The 20,965-nt window shown below is 46.8% G+C and overlaps 1 protein-coding gene across 1 annotated transcript in view; it reads left to right on the top strand.

Moving 5' to 3' along the window:
* ANO7 (anoctamin 7) overlaps positions 1–20,965 on the top strand; it is a 2,026,240-nt gene that overhangs the window by 1,930,944 nt on the left and 74,331 nt on the right. The window contains exon 23 of the mRNA XM_069213645.1: positions 11,323–11,442. Within this exon, the coding sequence (XP_069069746.1) occupies positions 11,323–11,442 (120 nt within the window). The remainder of the gene's footprint in view (positions 1–11,322; positions 11,443–20,965) is intronic.

Raw genomic sequence — 20,965 nt, 5'->3', positions numbered from 1 at the left:
TGCTGGTGTGTTGGTCCTGTGGCGGGGCGTCCTGTCCACTAGCTAACGGCGGAGGTGGTGGGCAGTTCATCGTCCTGACTAGTGTCAGGGGCCCCTTGGAGTGCCACGGTGTCCCTCATGGTCTGCTGTATGTCCTTCAGCACCCCTACGATGGTGCCCAAGGCGGAGCTGATGGTCCTGAGCTCCTCCCTGAACCCCAAATAGTGTTCCTCCTGCAGGCGCAGGGTCTCCTGCAACTTGTCCAGGATCGTCACCATCGTCTCCTGGGAGTGGTGATATGCTCCCATGATGGAGGATAGAGCCTCGTGGAGAGTGGGTTCCCTTGGCCTGTCCGCCCCCTGTCGCACAGCAACTCTCCCAGTTCCCCTGTGTTCCTGCGCCTCCGTCCCCTGGACCGTGTGCCCACTACCACTGCCCCCAGGTCCCTGTTGTTGTTGGGGTAGCGGGTTACCCTGGGTTCCCTGTAGTGGTGGACACACCGCTGATTGACCTGTCCTGGGTAGGGAGGTTTGGGCCCGCTGGGTGGGTGCTGTGCTGGTGTTACCAGAGGGTGGAAGGTCAGTGTTGGGCTGTGCCTGTGCAAGGGGAACCGACTGTCCCGAGGCCCACGATGGTCCGGGCTGGTCATCAGGATCCAGTAGGGCAGAGCTGCTCTCGTCACTGTGGGCCTCTTCTGGGGGTGGAGTGGTGTTGTCTGGACCCTCTGGTGTGGTGACGGTCCTTCGGGTTCCTGCAGGGGCATAAGAGCATGATTATTGCATGTGTGTGTGTGTAATGGTGTGCAATGTTTGGGTGTTTGTGTACCCCAGTGCAAGCATTCCTGTGTGTGGGTTTGTGTGATGATGGTTGGGGGGTGTTCTGGGTATGTGCAGTGGGCATGCTTTAGTGAGGGGTGTCCATGCTTAGTTGTGTCATGCAAGGCTTGGTGTTGGGATGGGTGTTTGTGTCATGGGTACATTAGTGAGGATTTGGAGTGATAGGGGAGGGGGTGAGGGTGGGGCTTGTGTGATAGCATGCAGGTAGGGTGGGGGATATGATAGTTAAGATTTGACTTACCAGTGTCCCATCCTCCACTGACTCCTTCAAGGCCCTCAGGATGCAAGATGGTCAAGACTTGCTCCTCCCATGTTGTTAGTTGTGGGGGAGGAGGTGGGGGTCCACCGCCAGTCTGCTGCACCACGATGTTGTGCCTGGAGACCGTTGAACACACCTTCCCCCGTAGGTCGTTCCACCTCTTCCTGATGTCCTCCCTATTTCTTGGGTGCTGTCCCACGGCCTTCACCCTGTCCACTATTCTGCGCCATAACTCCATCTTTCTGGCTATTGATGTGTGCTGTACCTGTGAGCCAAATAGCTGTGGCTGTACCCGGATTATTTCCTCCACCATGACCCTGAGCTCCTCCTCGGAGAAGCGGGGGTGTCTTTGGCGTGACATGGGGTGGTGTGGGTGATGTGTGGGGTGGTGTATGTGGTGATGAGTGTGGTGAGTGTAGTGGTGTGTGGTGTTTTGTGCATGGATGTTGTGTGGGTGATGGTGTCGTGTGCCTCTGTGTGATGGGGTTGTCTATTCTGTGCTATCTCTCTGGCCTTCGTTCGTGATTTTTTTGTTGTAGAGGTTTGTGGGTGATGTGGGTGTGTGTTTTATATGGTATTGGGTGTGTGGGAGAGGTGTGTGTATGTGTATCAGGTGTGTGTATTTGGAATTGTCCAATGTGGCGGTGTTTTGTAGAAGTGTGTGTATATCGCCAATGGAATACCGTGGTTGAAAGACCGCCGCGTGGATTCATGGGTCGTAATAGCATGGGCGTGTTTCTGTTGGCGTGGAGGTGGAGGATTTGTTTCCGCCAGTTTCTCACTGACCTTTGGTGTGGTGGTGTTGTGTGGGTGTCTGGATTTCGGCGGATTCCGAGATGTGTGTCATAATAACTGTGGCGGAATTCCGCATGGCGGTAAGCGCCTTTTACCGCCAATGTTGTAATGACCCCCATAGACTCCCTAATTGTAAATTTCATATGAGGACCGAACAGGAATCACTCTTAACACCCACAGAAGGCCCACTGCGGAGGGTGGATTAGCCGCACCACACTTGGAAATCTTCTACTGGGCAGGGCAACTACAACGGCTGGCTAAATTAATCAGCGAACCCTCGGGCACAAAGGATTTACGAATCCCGCTCAACTGTCCTCTCGAAAACATTGTTAATATACTTCTGAACCCCAATAAACCTAAACAACAGCTCCCGCTGGAATGGGAAACATCAAGACATTGCTGGGAACAATATCTAAGACGCACCCGTACAAAATCCCCATATTCACCTGAGATCCCCCTAGTAGCCTTAAACCACATCCCAAAGGGACACATCGCAACACACACTAATAAACTGATAGCACATAACATCATGAAAGTGGGGGATTTGTACAGTAATGGTAAGCTCTGCTCCTACGCAGAGCTCCAGGAACAGTTCAATCTCCCCTCCGGCCTGTTCCTCACCCACAATGCTTAGGTTAACACTATCCAAAAACTATGGGGAACAAAATCTAGTGAGCCAAATATACATGAAGGATGTCAGTTCCTCTGTTCAATGGGAGACCAGAAGGGGGCAGTCTCGGGAATATACAGATCTCTACATAGCAGCACCTGTGTACCAATGAATAAACATAGAACCAAATGGCAGACAAACCTAGATGTTATACTGGAGGACACTCAATGGTCAAGAATCACCTCTCACATCTACCCAGTATCCAGGAATGCAAGATTCAAACTGATAAACTTATATATCTACCATCGGGCATATCTAACCCCACAATTGATAACCAAATTCTACAACACGAGCAACTCTAAATGCCCCCGATGTGAAGAACCTACAGCAGACCTGGTACACATGCTATGGAATTGCCCGAGAATCAGTTCATATTGGTCAGAAGTGTTTAGGAAAATATCCTCCAGCACAGAAAAATCACTTTCGCCTACCCCAGTAGTGGCAATACTGGGGGACTTTCCTCGCCCTTCAGCTCAAAAAATAACCAACAGGCTCACAGACCTGGCACTAATACTAGCAAGGAGAGAAATAACGGCACACTGAAAGGATCCGGGAGGTCCCCAAGTGGTAAGATGGCAAAATGCGCTAGAAGAAATGGGCTGGAACTGAAAGCGCAGTGCTGCTGAAAGAAGCCCTACAGGGACTAAGGTCTAGAGATGATGCTAAATAGTGGGATTCCCAGCTGGAAAATCTAAAGTCTATAGATGCTTCCACATCAGAGGATAACAACTCTGACAGTGAATCAGAAACTGAATAGACTGTTACAACCGCAAAACAAAGACACCATGGAACACTGATAAAGCTCCTAACAGCAGAGAATTGTTGTAATAAGAGTACTTGAAGATGGTCAAAGTGCACATGGGGGGAGGGGGGTAAGAACGCATTGTTGGGTCTAATTTAATATTTGTATCATTACATGCTATAATCCATTGTTAAAAGCAATAAAAATATATATATTTTTTTTTAAATTAGAGAGATTGGCCTATATGAAGAGCATTGATCAGAGGGCTAACCCATCTTGGGTAACACCACGATAGTGGATGGAGGAAAATATCCGGAGGAAAAGATCCATTATCCACCACCTCTGTGTCTATCGCCAGGAGATGGGGGAGCAGGAGGGACCGGAAATTTGAGGAATTCAATCAGAATTCCTTCTGGGCCTGGTGTCTTACTGAAGGTCAGCTCTGACAGGGCCATATCGATCTCCTCTGCCTTAATCAATTGATCGAGGTCATGGTCCAGGCCTGGGGACATCACAGAAAGTAGGATCTCTGCTATCAGCTGTGATTCAAGCTCTGGCACGGGACTGGGTGTTGCTGCATATAGTGTGTGGTAGAAATCGGCAAAAACCTGTTCCACCACCATGGTATGGTCACAGAGGTGGCCCTCAGCATCTCAAATAGACAGCACAATTCTGGAGGTCATGTATTTGTTTGCCAGCCAATAGAGACATTTTCCAGACTTATCTTCATGATCGTACATATGTTGGGTAGATGCCCTCCAGCACTGTTGGGCTTCCTCTAATGAGATCTGTTTGAACTGAGATCTTGCCTGTGCTAATTGGAGGGTCAAGTCGTCTGATGGTCTACAGCGTGCCTACCACTCCAGAAAAAGCATCTACACCACTAGGTCTGTCACCTGCGCTAGCTTTTGTGCCTCTTTACCCTGAATGTAGCTCTTTATCAGATCTCGAAGGGCAGCCTTGCAAGAGGCTGATAGACATCCTGCAGAGGCCATCGTGTTACAGTTTAGTGTGGAAACTGACTTAATTCCCTCCTTAACAAAGTTGATACATTCCTGATCTACAAGGTACCATGAGATAAATCACTATTAGAAATGGGATCTCTAGTGGGCAGAGGTACACATCCTTGTCTAAGTACGGACCACAACCCTAGTCAGAGTAAGTCACGCACAATCCAAATTATCCTGTGCCCACCCTCTGGTAGCTTGGCACTGAGCAGTCAGGCTTACTTTAGAAAGCAATGTGTAAAGTATTTGTGCAATAAATCATGCAATAACACAGTGAAAACACCACAAAAATACACCATACAGGTTTACAAAAAAAGAAGATATTTATCTGAGTGAATTAAGGTCAAAACGATTAAGATTTGATAAGTACAAGTTGAAATATCACTTTTGTAATGACAAAAAGAGTCTTAAGTCTTTAAAAAGCAACAAGTGTTTATTGCAAGAACAAAGTACCTGGCAAGCATCAAAATTACACACACGGAGACTGCAGAGGAGGGTATGCAAGGAAAACAAAGGGTGTGCATCGGATTTCCAGGCGCACACAGATGATGCATCAATTATTTTCCACGCATCAAGGACTTTGTGTCGAATGCTGGGGCGCAGGCTTGAATCCTCTTTGTAATTCGGGGTCTTTTGACGCCCAGAGGCGATGTGTGGAAATCCTAGGCGTCCAGGACAAAGCTACAGATGCTGCGTTGATCTGGTGGGCGATGCGTCCGAGTTTCTGTCACACGGCAGGTGCTGCGTCGATTCCTCCTGCAGGAAGTCAGGCTGCGTAAGTTCCGGCTCGGCGATGTGTTGATCCAGTGGGCTGTGCGTCGAAGTTCCGGTCGCAACGCTGGTGCTGCGTCGATCTCTACTCGGGGAGCTGGGCTGCGTTGTTCCGTTTCGGCAATGCGGTAATTCTTTCACCGCTAGGCAGCCTGCCATCGATTCTGGCAGGTTGTGCGTCGAGTTTCGCCGCAGAAGGTGTTCCTTTGCAGAAATGAAGTCTTTTTGGCCCTGAGACGTAAGTAAACAGGAGGCAAGCTCAATCCAAGCCCTTGGAGAGCACCCTTCGGCAGGGCCAGAGGCCAGCAAGGCAGCAGGGCAACAGCAAGGCAGTAGTCCTTAACAGCAAAGCAGTCCAGGTGAGTCCTTTGGGCAGCAAGGGAGCTCCTCTTGGCAGGTTGCAGGGTCTGGTTCAGAGTATCTGTCTTAGGAAGAGTCTAAGTTGGTAGGGCCAGGGACCCAGTTTATATACCCAAAAGTGCCTTTGAAGTGGGGGAGACTTCAAAAAGCGGTTTTGGAGTGCACAAGGACCCCTTTCAGTACAACCCTGTCTGCCAGGGTCTCATGGCAGTCCATTTTGTGAGGACAGGCCACTGTCCTTTGAAATGCAAGTGTCAGGCCCTCCACCCTTCCAGCCCAGGAAGACCCATTCAGTATGCAGATGTGTGCAGGTATGACTGAGCATCCTGTGTTTGTGGTTGTCTGGGTGAAATGCACAAGGAAGCTGTGAAACAGCCCAGCCCAGATGTGAATTGGAGACAGGCTGTAAGACACAGAAGGATTTTAAGTGGAGAGAAATCCTCACTTTCTAAAAGTTGCATTTCTAAAATAGTAATATAAAATCCAACCTCACCAGTCAGCAGGATTTTGTATTACCATTCTGGCCATACTAAATCTGACCTGTCCACTCCTTTCTTATTAGAACCTACCACTCAAACAGTTTATGGGGGGAGCCCTGATGTTAGCCTATCAAAGGAGCAGGCCTCACAGCAGTGGAAAACTAATTTAGGAGTTTTCTACTATCAGGACATATAAAACACACAGGTATATGTCCTGCCTTTTCCCTACATAGCACCCTGCCCTTTGGGTTATCCAGGGCCTACCTTAGGGGTGACTTATATGTAGATAAATGGGAGTTTCAAGCTTGGCAAGTACTTTTAAATGCCAAGTAGAAGTGGCAGTGAAACTGCACACACAGGCCTTGCAATGGCAGGCCTGAGACATGGTTATGGGGCTACTTAAGTGGATGGCACAATCAGTGCTGCAGGCCCACTAGCAGCATTTAATTTACAGGCCTTGGGCACATGCAGTGCACTTTACTAGGGACTTGCAAGTAAATTAAATATGCCAATTGGTTATGAGCCAATGTCACCATGTATTAAAGGAGAGAGCATATGCACTTTAGCCCTGGTTAGCAGTGGTAAAGTGTGCAGAGTCCTAAAATCAGCAAAATCAGTGTTAAAAAGTGGAAGGAGGCAGGCAAAAAGTTCAGGATGACCACCCTAGGGTTGTTAGGTCTAACAGTCCCCACATGGGTCTCTGGATAGGCCACATCTCAAGGAGGAGGGGAGAATGGTCTGAGATGCATTGGGGTAGGATCTGCACACGACAGGCATAGAACATAAGAGGCTGTGAGCCAAATGTGATCAATGTGCACTGTGGATTCATGGGTGTACGCATGCCTTATGGGGTTCCATGTCCTCCACTCATTGCAAAGAATCAGTGAATCTTCCCAAAGAGTGAGCTGGGAGGAATGCGAGCATTGGCCCGCCCCCGGGAGGCTCAGAGCTATATAATAGTGGGTTGGAATCAGCGTGAAGTCGCCCCACCAGCTTAGTACTGGAAAGGAGGGTTAGCAGGAGATCACACAGCATCAGGAGGGTTGGCTGGAGACGCTGCTAGGGAACATACACCAAAATAAAATTGTAAGGTCTACCATCAAGCTGGCCCTGAATCCCTACAAAGCACCCCTGAGGGTCATATAGGGAGGGAGAAACCACCAGCGGAAATACCCTATGTAGTAGAATAGCCACCCCTTGAGAACCTTAGGAGAAGCCTGGATGAAACACTCAGTTGTAGTCAAAGCGACCAAGAAAGCTGCATTGCGTGCCCAGTAAATGGGTCTCCTGAAGCATAACCACCTCCGTCTGAAAGCGTTTCACAAAGTGCAAGACGGATGATCATTTCATGTGGTCTAGGACGCCGTTAACATTCCAGGGGGTTGTGTGGGATGGCCGATTCTCCAGAGAGCAGCTGTAAGGCAATCACAGTGGGACCACGAAAGGCAATGTAGTTTAGCATGCATGTGTTGGGTGCAAAGGATGAGGTAGCGGTGTGTGAAAATAAATCATCATAATAACTTTATGTTGATCTCCAGGATCATAAAAGTAAAGATAAAAATAAAAATGAATAAAAACATCTGTTCAGAAACTGAATAAAAATCCCCAGAGACCTCAAACATTTTACAATAGTACAAGTTAAATTGACTTATACAACAAGCTTCTTGATATACTACATATTACATTTGTTAAAAGGTCTATTTATGACTTATAAAACATGTCTAATCAAGTGTAACTTTAGACTCCAAGAGTCTAAATGTTAAGCCAGGCATCCATGGAAAGACATCCAGTACTTCAGATAAGTACCCCCTCGTCCAAGTGTCCCATAAATAGTAGAGAGCTATGTCTACTATCCAAGTAAGGGAATACATATTCATATTTCATTATTTATATCAAGTTAAAGAGATAAAAAATAGAAAAACATCAAACCCTTGACAAGCTTACCGAAGATATATTGCCCCTACCTAGGTTGCTCATAACTGTAGGCACTTGCTAAGCCAGATCCAGGCTGAAAATAGTAATCTAAAGAGTGCAAAAACCATCAAGCTACTTGAATTGGTGCAGAGACCTCCATATAATTAGCTGAAGCTAGATTTGAGGAAAAGGGTGGTACTGCTTTTTTCTCTGATTTCGGTATGCAGGACAGAAAAACAGAATGTGTGTGGTCATTTCTGTGGCCTCACCACAAGTGGGACACAAGACATCTCCAGGAGCAGCTCTCGGCCAATTGCTACAAAATTCCATGGTTGGCAACGTCTTGTATCTAAACTGGATATACAGCCAGCGTGCCAAGGGCGGGAGTAGTATAATACCTAAGAAATCCCTTGTCTCAGAGCCTCTACAAGATACAGCTTGTCGAACGGAAGAGTGCTCCCAAATATATTTGTTTTAAGTTGGATATGCAATGGCACACATTTCTTGGGGAGACTCCCACAGATTCCCCAACTCCACTTTTGCTAAAAGTTGTTGTATGTAGCTCAACTATGGAATTTTGCATACACAAACAGGGGTCATCAGCTCTTTCAGACCCCTACAATAAGGGCTTAATGCAGAGGTTGATGAGAGGCGATGCCAGTATAGTAGCATTCTAAACTCCACCTTCTGTTTAATGCACATTTGGGCCAAGTTAAAACCTAGAGGAATCATTAGTGTGCTTGCAGGGAGGCCCAATTCACATCAAATAAATTTGTTTTCAGCCGCAGATAGAATTTGAATATCCGCACATACTCAAATTTCACAGCCATACAAGGCATTAAGACTTATGTTGTAAATTTTAAGGCCGGTGCATCACTCCTTGAGATTGTCTCTCTCTGAATTTTAGCTATGAAAGCTGTGTGCTGAATCAGGACTGCACGTGATTTCTGTGTATGCAAGCCACAGTTTAGATGAGGAGTGAGCCTTACACCAGGATAGTCAAAATATGGCACCGGTTCTATGGGCTTGCGATCCACAGTCATTTGCTTAGTGAAACTCTTTTGCCCAGAAGAGCTAAAAATCATAAACTTAGTTTTTAAGGTGTTCAATTGCAAACCCCTCTCGGTGCAAAACAAATGAATATGATTTAAAAGCTGCTGAAGGCCTTGAGGTGACTTTGAAAGTAATAGTGTGTCGTCTGAAAAAAAGAACCGCTGGAACCTTCTGCCCACGTACCTTTGGCGAATCACAGCCATCCTTGTCCAAATGTTTTACCACTCTGTTGATGTATAATGAGAAGAGCATGTGGGCCAGTATGTAACCTGTCTTATTCCATGGTTTATTCTAAAGGACTCAGTTAGCTGTTCACCGGAGCTCACTTGCGTATAATTATCCGAGTGGAGCTTTATCAATATGTTCAAGAGGTTACAAGGAATACCCAATCTAGTGGCTGTATTCCGGTAGCCCGCTTACCTCGCGGGACAGTAGGATCAGCCACACTGCCAAGGGTTCCCCCACAGTGCCATTCGGTGTTTCAGAGGGGAGTACGAATGGCCCAGGGTGCATCAACCCTGCAGTCTTCTCTCCCTCAGAGCTCCTTCCCACCAGGACCGGACTCTGATGCCCCTTGTGGCAGAGAGATGAAGGTCTGCAGTGCTGCCAGGGGCTGGCAGCCACAAAGCAAAGAGTACAGAAGAGGGGGAGAATGGAACTCCCTGACGCTGTTTACATAGGCCTCCCTGATCACCGGGCCAATAAGGAGGGATGTGGAAAGTGAAAGAGGGCCTCCTCCTGGCTCTGGGCCCAATGGCCTGAGAGCCTGCGGCCACTGAGAATTTTCTGGTGAGGCCCAACAGAGTCAAGGGGCAGCTCACATCTCCCACAATCATGCCCGCCTCACCTCTGTCCAGTCACAGGTGTAGGGGGGACCCTTTGCGGCCCCAGGTGGTGTGTACTGTTGGCTGCGAATGTGGCGCTCCTCTGTTTTGGGGCAGTAGTTGTGTAGGCCCAGCCAGGCCCATAGCAGCCCATAGGCCCATAGCAGCTGGACCAACCAAGCCCAACTGCAAGCAGGCACCAGCCACTGCCTGATGTACCCACACCAGCCCAGGTGGCAGCTATTCTAAGGGTTGGGGAGGGCACTAAGTACAAAGTCAACACGGCATGTGCCGTTCAGGTCGGGCAGCCTGGGAGAGCACAGACCCCAGGGTGCAGCTTCCATATTACTTGTAGAATGTGGCGAGCTGCCATCCGGGCCGAATAGCATGGCTGAGGTCGGTTTCACAACCAGATCGGCAGCTGGTGTGACCCTGTCTCCCAAGTGTCTGGGGATCGCCGTCAGGACAAGGATGCTCAGGGATCAGTACAGGTTGACGGGAGCCAGGTTAAAGCGCTGCTGCCATCTCGGCCGGCAAATCACTCCCCCACCTTTCCCATAATTTTACCTACCTTTTTTGTGCCATCGCCTGTGTTGCTGCTCATTAACCAGCAATCTCACACCTTTCTGAGCATCTTTTGCATGTATACTGGACTCCTTGTTTGATCCCATCTCATTGACATCTTGACCTGCTAAACAGTCTGCAAGAATCTGAATTCACTGGTCACACCAAAAGTAACACAGACACACATTTTAACCAAAATGTAAATAAGTCTAGCGTGAAGCGAACATACAGCCTGTATATTGTTTCAGTCATTATCTCTCACAAATTACCATCTTTGTACTAAATCATCCATCATTTGTGCTGGTTCCCTACCAAAACCACATGCCATGCTATGCAACGCTTTAGTCCTCATGCACGACATGTCTGCTTGTGGTATCAGAGTGCTTTTGTACATTTCTGTCATGGAGTTCTGTGATAATCACAAGAGTTCCCTCTCTTTTATTGGGCAGTTATCCTGTGAACCTACTTCTGAAAACCTGTAGTACCGCTTGTTCGCAAAATATGCATAATTACTCGAGCTGTATTTCGAAGTCTTTTTCTAAATGTCTGCAACAGATATCCCTTCCAATTATACTACTGTTGCACGTAGGATGCCCTGATGGCTGTGATGACTCCGTTCCCCTTTATGTCAAATGCTCTGTACTTGCAGAAACAGTGCCAGTTAGCTCTTATCTGTCCAGTTCTGGTTGGAAAAGAGATAGCTGCACACACTCAAATTCTCTGATACATTCCTGGCAATTTCCCGTACTCAATGGGACAGAAACACTTCTCCCCCATTATTGTTGATTGGCCTGAGTCCCTAAACTATCCGTTCTGTGTGGTGCAGAGATCGCTCTCCTCTGTGTGTGTATATACACTAGTTGCTGCAGAGTGCAAGCCTTGCTGTAACAAAGATGGTCAAGTCTACCCACATTTTGCCATTTTCCCATAGTGAATAGTTCCTAAAGTACTGTTATCATGAGTCCCCCGTCTAACCGCAACCCCTTTTTCCTGTGCCTCTGCTTTACTTGTGCATTTCAAAATAATGTGCTTGGCTCTGAGACTGAGTCACTCTTCCTTTCATCTGCAGCATGTCTTGATCGTTATTGGGTGGATAATAGACGTGCTGGTACCAGATATCCCAGAGTCTGTGGAAAACAAGGTGAAAAGAGAACGGTACATGGCCAAGCAAGCCCTGGCGGATCACCAGGTAACCTTTCAGCTGTTCTTCCTATGTGTGTGGTCCGACGGCGGGAGGCACTGCTGCTCTCAGGACGAAACCAGGGTTTAATGCTTTGATATGATTTAATTAAAAAATCGAAATAAAAGAGAAACTTGAAACCAGGTTAACGGATCTGTAATTACAAATAAATATTAAGTAAAAAGGTGTCTTCTGTATTGGGCACAGTACAACAAGCAGCTATGCAAAAATGGAGGTTCCTCAGGCAGAAGCACCACTGGATCTATGCCACTATAACTGCAATTTGAAAATAATGAAAAACAAAATGTGCACGGTAGCTAAATGATGAGCGGTATTTTTGTATCTGCTCTACCGCCTTTACAGCTCATTCTTGAAAAGGAAGAGGTCAACATAAACATACACAACAGCACAATGTATATTAACACAGGAAAACTAGTGCAAGGCCAATGCCAATCAGGGTTGTGGGGCTTCTATACCATCTGTGACCCTCTGAATCCAGCAGCCTACCCCACCGTCACTGGTAAGCAGGGCCGGCTTTAGGACTGGTGACGCCTTGAACGACAGTTTATTGTGGCGCCCCCCACCCCATGACCTTCTCCTCGGTTTCACTCACTACCACTCAGCAAATGTGCCCCTCATCTCTCCATCGCTTCCCTTTCACATACATTCATGTGTTTTAAAGCACTTGTAAAGGCTGGCTTTACTAATCCAGTCAGCTAGCCACATTAAATTTAGGGGCATATTTAAGAGCCCCTAGCGCCATTCTAACACCACATTAGTGCCATTTTTTTTTATGCTAATGTGGCGTTAGAAGGTAAAAAAAAAACATGCAATTTTTACAAAGTGGCGCAATGCATGCATTGGGCCACTTTGTATCCCTTTGCGCTGGATTATTTCTGCGCCAGGCATAATGTATGCAAAGGTGTCATTCCCCCGTTATGGAGGGCCAAAAAAATGGCGCAAAGAAATCTGACATATTTCTTTGCGCCATTTTTTTCCAGAACTTTTAACGCTTGCTCAGAGAAGGCAATAAAAAAAGGCGTCTGTTAGTTACAATGGGCCTCTGGGTGCTTTGCAGGATTAGCATCAACAGTTTTTACGCTAATCCTGCAAAGCGCCAGACTAGCATAAAAAATTCTGACACTAGTCCCCTAACTACTGCCATGTTGCACCGTATTTTAAATACGCACACATGGTGGCGCTAAGGGGCACAAGAAAGGTGGTGCAGAACTCTGTGCAGCTCCACATTTTTCAAATATGCCCCATAGAGCATATTTAAGAGCCCCTAATGCCATTCTAATGCCACATTAGTGTACTTTTTTTAAACGAATGCAGAGTTAGAAGGCCAAAAATGCTGCGTCATATTTACAAAGTGTCGCAATGCAGGCATTGCGCCACTTTGTAACTCTTTGCCTGCGCCAGGCATAATGAATACAAAGGAGGCACCCTCTCGCTAGGGAGGACAAAAAAAAGGCGCAAAGAAATCTGACAGATTCCTTTGCATCATTTTTATTCCAGCACTTTTAGCGCCTGCTCAGAGCAGGCATTAAAGGGAGGCTTCCATTGGTTGCAGTGGGCCTCTGGGTGCTTTGCAGGATTAGCATCAACATTTTTGATGCTAATCCTGCAAATCGCCCGACTAGGATAAACAATTCTGCTGCTAGTCACCTAACTACTGCCATGGTGCGCAGTATTTTAAATATGAAGCACACATGGTGGCATTAGGGGGGGTGCTAAAGGGCGCCAGAAAAGTGGCACAGCATTGTGTATGGCACCACTTTTTTCAAATATGCCCCATAGGGCAGTGCTTAATTTGTAAATAAAAAAGGTGCCAGTGCCCAAAGCCCTCCTCTTAAACATGCAGCTGCTGCAATTAAATATGTGAACACAGAATACAGAGGCAGCATAATCCTGAAGCCATCTCAGGCCTCTTCAATCGATTTACAGGCTCTCCCTGCCCCTTCAGCTCACTCTTGAGGATTTCTGCTTTTTCCCATTGTGACGCTTTTTCGTTTTTCTCTTCCTCCATCTTTCCCATATGTGTCTTTTTCTCGCAGTAAATGCTTGAGGCAGAAAAATAAGTGCCGGCCCTCAAAAATAAGTGCAGATGCTGCGCACCGGAAACAACAAGCACAAATTAAGCACTGGCATAGAGGTATATTTAAGAACCCCTAGTGCCATTCTAACGCCACATTAGTGTTGTTTGTTTTACACTAATGTGGCGTTAGAAGGCCACAAACGCTATTGTTCTGTTTTTTTGCAGCAGGCATATTAACCCTCTATGCTACTTTATGTTGAGTCAAAGCTGCCACTAGGTAAAACTCCCATCTCTCTCTCTCTCTCTCTCTCTCTCTCTCTCTCTCTCTAGCAGGAACATTAATCACAATAGGTATCTTGACATTTTAATTGTTTTTTGAAGGCTAAACGTGCAAGGAACTTTTCAGCAGGTGCTTTTAAATCGCAAGTTTCGGAAGTCAGTGCCAGGTGGGGTCGAACCGCCCAAAAGCCGGCCCAGCTGGAAAGTACACTCATGACTTTCCATTAACTATGGTGAGTACAGCCCTCACTAGCTTCATTTTCCACATAGAACAGAAAACAGGTAAAACTTACCATATCCATCTCAGAATATTGATTCACGACACATGCCTGCCTCCTCATCCCCAGGCTCAACAGAACTTTCACCAGAGACTGTGGGCACAGAAGGATACTTCTCTAACTAAAAGTAAATAGTGTACATCACCGAATGTCATGGACAAACTGTTGAAGACTGTAGCCCTATTTCCTTATCACTGATTAGTTGTGTTTCATAGCATTTGGAGTGAGGAATGATGGATAAGGAATGAAAAGTAGGGCTGAGACGTGAGGGTGATTGTCAACAAATGAGATGTAGGGTCTATGGAAAGCACCCCTTCCTCGGTCTTGAACCCTGAATGGCTGATGCCAAGGGAAGTGGCATTTCAGGTCATTGGAAACAAGGAAGAATGGATGAGGGATGTGAAGTAGAGATAGATGATTGAAGAGGAATGAATGTAGGGATCATGTATGCATGATCAGAACTAGCAACAGGTAGTATGGATGAGGGATAAGACCAAGGGATGATGGATAAGGGGTGAGAAGTATGAATGATGGACAAGACATGGAAATGATGAATGAAAGATAGGGATGATGAATGAGAATTAGGGAAGAAAATTAGACATGATGAATTTGAAGGAGGACTAATGATAAGTTGGGATGATGCAGAAGGAATAAGAAGTGGAGATGAATGGGGATGAGAAGTAATGATGATGGATGACAAGCCAGGATGATGGACTAGAGTTATGAAGGAGAAATAGGCAGGATGGATGATAAATTGGCACACGAATTATGAATGAGGGATGCAAAGTAGGGATGATGGATGCAAAGTAGGGATGATGGATGAAAAGCAGGAATGATGGATGAGCCTTAGTAATGTAAGTTTAGACGTAGGGATGAGAAGTAGGTAGGAGAGATGATAAACTGGGACGAGGAGTAGGGAGGAAGGATGAGAAGTAGGAATGAAAAGAACAAATGATGGATAAGAAGTGTGGATAAATAATGAGAAGAAGGTGGTGTGGATGAGAATTAGGGATGAGGTATGAGGAGTGAGGAATATGGAACAGGAGTGTCAATCAATCAGTGCTTGTAAAGCGCAAATACTCAAGGCGCTGGGGAGGAAGGGAAAGTGTAGTGTTCACCGGTGAGGTGGTTCTTAAAAAAGCATGTTTTCAGTTCCTTCGTGAAGCTGGGGAGGGAGGTTGTTTGTCTGATGTGGAGAGGCAGGGCGTACCAGGCGGTGGCTGTGAGGTAGGAAAAGGAGCGTCCTCTTGTTCTGTTTTTCCTGATGAGGGGTACTTCTACGATAAAGAGCTGGGCTGAGCGTAGGGCCCTGTGGGGTACGTGGAGGTTGAGGTGCTGGTTCAGGTATGCTGGCCCGGTGTTGTGGAGGGCTTTGTGTGCGTGGGTGAGTGTTAGACTTTTAATCCTTGGCATGGTCTCCCTTACCATTTTGCCTCTGTTTCCCAGGTTGTTGATGTGTGCTGGACTCTGATTTTGCTGTTTTTGTTACTCTGGGCACTTTACCACTGCTAACCAGTGCTAAAGTGCAAGTGCTCCTTTACAAAATGTGTATGTAATTGGTTTATCTATGATTGGCATATTTGATTTATTAGTAAGTCCCTAGTACAGTGCACTAGAGGTACCCAGGGCCTGTAAATCAAATGCTACTAGTGGGCCTGCAGCACTGGTTGTGCCACCCACATACGTAGCTCTGTAATTATGTCTCAGACCTGCCACTGCAGTGTCTTTGTGTGCAGTTTGTAACTGTAAATTCGACTTGGCAAGTGTACCCACTTGCCAGGCCTAAACCTTCCCTTTTCTTACATGTCAGACACCCCTAAGGTAGCCCCTAGGTAGCCCCAAGGGCAGGGTGCAGTGTATGGTTAAGGTAGGACATATAGTAATGTGTTTTATATGTCCTGACAGTGAAATATTGCTAAATTCGTTTTTCACAGTTGCAAGACCTGTCCCTCTCATAGGTTAACCTAGGGGCTACCTTTAAATCTGATTAAAGTGTAGATTCCCTTTGGGAGCGGATGGACATGTGGAGTTTGGGATCCCACAGTTTAAAAATACATCTTTTAGTAAAGTTGATTTTAAGATTGTATGTTTGAAAATGCCACTTTTAGAAAGTGGGCATTTTCTTGCTTATACCACTCTGCCTATTTGTGGATTCCCTGTCTTGGTCAGTTTGACAGTTGGGTTGGTTGCACCTCACACTAGACAGTGACACAAAGGGAGCTGGGGTGTAGTCTGCATTTCCTGATGAGCCATCTGTGCTAGGGGGGTGGGGATGAGTGGTCACTCACACCTGAAAGGGCTGTGCCTGCCGTCACACAATGCAGTCTCCAATCCCCTGGTGAGGGTCTGGGGCCTGGCCTGGGCAAGGCAGGATTTCACATTCAAGAGAGACTTTGCTTTGAAGTAGGCCTACTTCAAAGGAGAAATTGGGTATAAGAAGAGCACCAAAAACCACAGACTTTAGAACACTTCTGGAAACCAAAAGGAACCTCTGCCTAGAGAAGGGCTGAAGAGCTGAGGAAGAAGAGATGCCCTGCCTGTGACTGTGCTTTGTGGAGCTCTCCTGCAGTTTCTGCTTTTGCCAGAGTAAGAGGGCAAAGACTGGACTTTGTGTGCCTTCCATCTTGTGAAGATCTCCAAGGGCTTGCCTCCTGTTGTTTGAAGTCTCATAGATAGCAAAGACTTCTCTCTGCCAGCACCTGGAGCCTCTGGAGAGACTCCTACTCTGCCCTGTGCCCATCCAGTTCCCAGGACCCTGAAAGGAAACGCTGGCAGCCTAAGAGGAAGAAATCTACGCACAGAACGCAGTGCGGGGAAAAGATCGACGCAACTCCGATCTGCGGCTGTAAAATCGGCGCGCCACCGGATTTGCGGCTTAAAATCAACGTTCGCCTGCAACGCGTCCAAAGAATCGACGCACGAAGCTGGGGAAACGATGCGCAGCATTGCTGACGGAGGCTGGTGAGATCACAACCCGCGCTGCATGGTTTTCGGATCATCGTGCTGCTGGATTTCCGACGCAAGTACCACTGGGCGTGTAAAAACAACACAAGGCCTGCCCGGACCCGAGAGTGCTGCCCGGATCACTGCATCGCTCTCCTGCGGAGAGAAGAAACGACGCGCCCGACCCGATGAAAGGAGAAACGACGCAAGGTCTTGCTCGTGAGTGAAATTTACGCATCGCAAACCCTTTTTGATGCACACTCGCCCTTGCAGGGTTATTTTTGATGCACCCAAGGTGCATTTTCATGCTAACAGTGTTAGTGTGTGTTTAAAACTACATAAAGAGTCCTTTTGCTTTTTTATTGATAACTTGACTTGTGTATTGTGGATTTGTTGTCGTTTTCATCTTGTTTTGTTTAGATAAATGTTTCCTATTTTTCTAAACCTGTGTTGTGTCATTTTGTAGTGTTTTCATTAAGTTACTGTGTGTGTTGGTACAAATACTTTACACCTAGCACTCTGAAATTAAGCCTACTGCTCGTGCAAGCTACCAAGAGGGTAAGCAGGGGTTAGCTGAGGGTGATTCTCTTTTACCCTGACTAGAGTGAGGGTCCTTGCTTGGACAGGGGGTAATCTGACTGCCAACCAAAGACCCCATTTCTAACAGTGAGGCTCTTGAAGGTGATTCTTTTCTCCATGGGAAGCCAGAGCAGTGTAGACAGGTGTTGCAAGATGTGGCAGTGTCGAGGTAGTTCGAGGACTAATCTGGCGGCGGCATTCTGGCTGTTTTGTAGTTTGCGGGTGAGTTTCTTGTTGATTCCGGCGTAATGAGCATTGCCATAGTCCAGTCTGCTGGTGATGAGGGCATCTGTGACGATCTTTCTATGTTTGAGGGGGATCCATTTGAAGGACTTGCGTAGGAGGCGGAGGGTGCGGAAGCAGGTGGAGGTGACTAAGTTGATTTGATGGTTCATGCTGAGTTTGGAGTCCAAGATGATCCCAAAGTTGCTGGCTTGGCTGTTGGTAGTGGGTAGGTTTCCAAGGGTGGATGGCAACCAGGAGTCGTTCCACGCGTTGCGTTGAGGGCTCATGATGAGTCCTTCTGTTTTGTTTGCTTTGAGCTGAAGGCAGCTGTTTTTCATCCAGTTGGTGACTGCTTTCATGCCTTCGTGGATGTTATGTCTGGCTTTGTTGCGTTCGTTGGAGAGGATGAGTTGGTTGTCGTCGGCGTAGGAAATTATGTTGATTCCGTAGCTTCTGACAATAGTGGCTAGTAGGGCCATGTAAACGCTAAACAGCGTGGGGCTGAAGGATGATCCCTGTGGAACTCCGCAGGTGGTGGGGGAGGGGTCTGTGAGGAAGGAGGCGAGTCTCACTCGTTGAGTTCTGCCAGAGAGGAAGGATTGGATCCATTCAAGGGCCTTGTCTCTGATGCTGACTTCGTGGAGTCTTCGTATCAGGGTGTGATGGGAGACTGTGTCGAAGGCCGCCAAGAGGTCTAGCAGGATTAGTGCAGCAGTCTCTCCCTTGTCCTGAAGGGAATGGATGTCGTCTGTTGCGGCCAGGAGGGCTGTTTCTGTGCTATTGTTTTTCCTGAATCCGGATTGGGAGATGTTGAGGATGTTGTGGTCTTCTATAAACGTGGCGAGTTGGTTGTTGACCACTTTTTCTATGACCTTTGCAGGAAATAGGAGTAGGGAGATGGGTCTGAAATTTTTAGGTCGGTGGGGTCTGCCGAGGGTTTCTTGAGGAGGGGGTTGTTCTCGGTGTGTTTCCAGATGTCGGGGAAGGTGGTGGCAGCTAGTGAGCGGTTGATGGTGAGGCGAAGCTTGGGGGCGATGGTGTCTGCGGCTCTGGTGAAAATGGTGATTGCGATGTCCAGGCCTGAGGTTGTGTTTGTCCAGGTCTCGGCGAGGAATGCGACGTCCGGGGTGGTGCTGTCAAGGAGGTCCCAGATTTCAGTAGCGCGTTTATGGATGGAGCGGATGTTGAGGAGAATGCAGTTCAGAGTTTTTCGAGTCAGTGTGTTGTTGCGTGTGGGTTGTGCTGGGTCCAAGTTCTAGGTGGTGGTAGGGGTTTGATGGCAGCAGAGGCAGCTGAAGGGTCCGTGGGTGTTAGCTGGTGATGCTTGCTTGCAGTTGTTGTTGCCTCCTGGGTTGAGTGGGAGAGGAAAGAGAGAGAGAAGCGAAAATGAGATTAGTGATGAGAAGAACGAGGAACAGATAGAGGAAAGCGCAGAAAGCGAGATGCACAAAAATAACACACTAAAATAAAAATGAGGAGAAAAGAGAAAAGAGACAGAGGGCAGCCCAGTAGAAGAGCAGAGCTTTCCCACTAGAGACCAGGTATGAGGCGCAGGCAGAAGCCTCCGGGTGGGGGAGGGCCTCGAACTCCTGACCGAGGTCAACATTCAAGTCAGTGGGGCTTCACTTGCTGGTGGAGTTATGCGGAGGCAGAGCAGTTCACTAACTAGGACATGATCTTCACATGAGGCTAGCCTTAGGAGAAGACCCATCTGTGAACAAAAAGTCAAAGATCAGAAATTCATATTTGATTCTCCTCTCTCCTTTTCCCCGGAGCCCACTAAGGTACCTAAAGAACCAAACCTTCAATTGAATATGCTTAGAAGGGCACTCCTGCATCCACAGTCTGGCTACTAATGGGAACAGAAGACAGCATTGGTAAGGGCACGCCAGGACAAGTGCTACATTAATATATTCAATTCCCAATAATACAAGTCAGAAAAAGTGTAAGAATATAGAGTTAGGCAGCCAAATTTCACATTAACTTGAAAAATACATGACCCCAAAGGCTAGCTTTGAAATACCAACATCGACTCACACTTACAATTACAGGATATATTTTAAAATTCTGCACTGTGCACAAAACTGACTGCACTGCAGCATGGGCCCACAATATTTCTAAGTAAACCCCCAACTACACCCCAACCATTGTCTTAGGCCCAATCCCATCCTAACAATCTGTCACGCCAAACTCAATACAAAACAATGAAAGGTAAATCATTTCTGTCAAGCCTGGATCTTGAGAACTCTTCCATCGGGCTGTTTGCGGCCAGAAAAATGCTTTTTTCAATGTGCAAAAAGCAAAATGCAATTTGGTAACTTGTTATTTGTAAGGGGCTTGTTTAGAGCATTTCTTCCAAAAACTGAATCAGTATGGTATGTATTAATGGTTTGCAACCAAATTCTGGCCACAAAACAGCAATACTTTACCAACAGTTTCAAACTGGTGATAACCCATTGCAAAGGGGAAGGGGTCCCCAAGGGACCACTGCCTATTCTTAAAAAATGAAACTGCAAAGTTTCATATTTTCTTTTTAAATGCATACCATTTTCCTTTAAGGAAAACAGGCTCCATTAAAAAAAAAGATTGCTTTATTAAAAATCAATCACAGACATGGTGGTCTGCTGATCTTAGCAGGCCATCATCTCTGTGATGGCTGTGAATCCTAAGGAGTCGCAAATTGTGACTTACCTCATTAATATGCATGAGGTAGGTTCCACTATGAATCGCTAATGAAACTCAAAGAAGTTTCATACATTAGTAACACTGATTTCCTAACTGTGATTTGGGGAGAATCACATTTAAGAAATCTGTATTTCTAATGTTAGTACATGTAGCCCTAAATTACTTGCTCTTCAAAGAAACCTCTACAATTGCTGTCCTCAGACAAGATATGATTACTAACAAATCTAAATGCAAGTCCTGCCACCTCCCTCCAGACGAGGTCAGTACTAGCCACCTAAACCCACTGCCTTCCCTTGCCTCAAAAACAATGACAGTGCTGCTGGTAATATCTTGCACCTTACCATTCACCCAAACCACCATCCTCATGAAGACAGAAGTCCTGGGCTGTTATCATATACCCAAGAGAGTTTGCAAAACAGTGAAAGACAGTGCATTAATAATGCAAACCATGTTGTGTAAGACTGTTCTAAAGTTAGCCACAAAGCAATCTCAGACCTGCCAACTT

The sequence above is a fragment of the Pleurodeles waltl genome, chromosome 11 (genome assembly GCF_031143425.1).
Source record: "Pleurodeles waltl isolate 20211129_DDA chromosome 11, aPleWal1.hap1.20221129, whole genome shotgun sequence".
Classification (NCBI taxonomy): domain Eukaryota; kingdom Metazoa; phylum Chordata; class Amphibia; order Caudata; family Salamandridae; genus Pleurodeles; species Pleurodeles waltl.
This window is presented reverse-complemented; position numbering and strand designations above follow the sequence as displayed.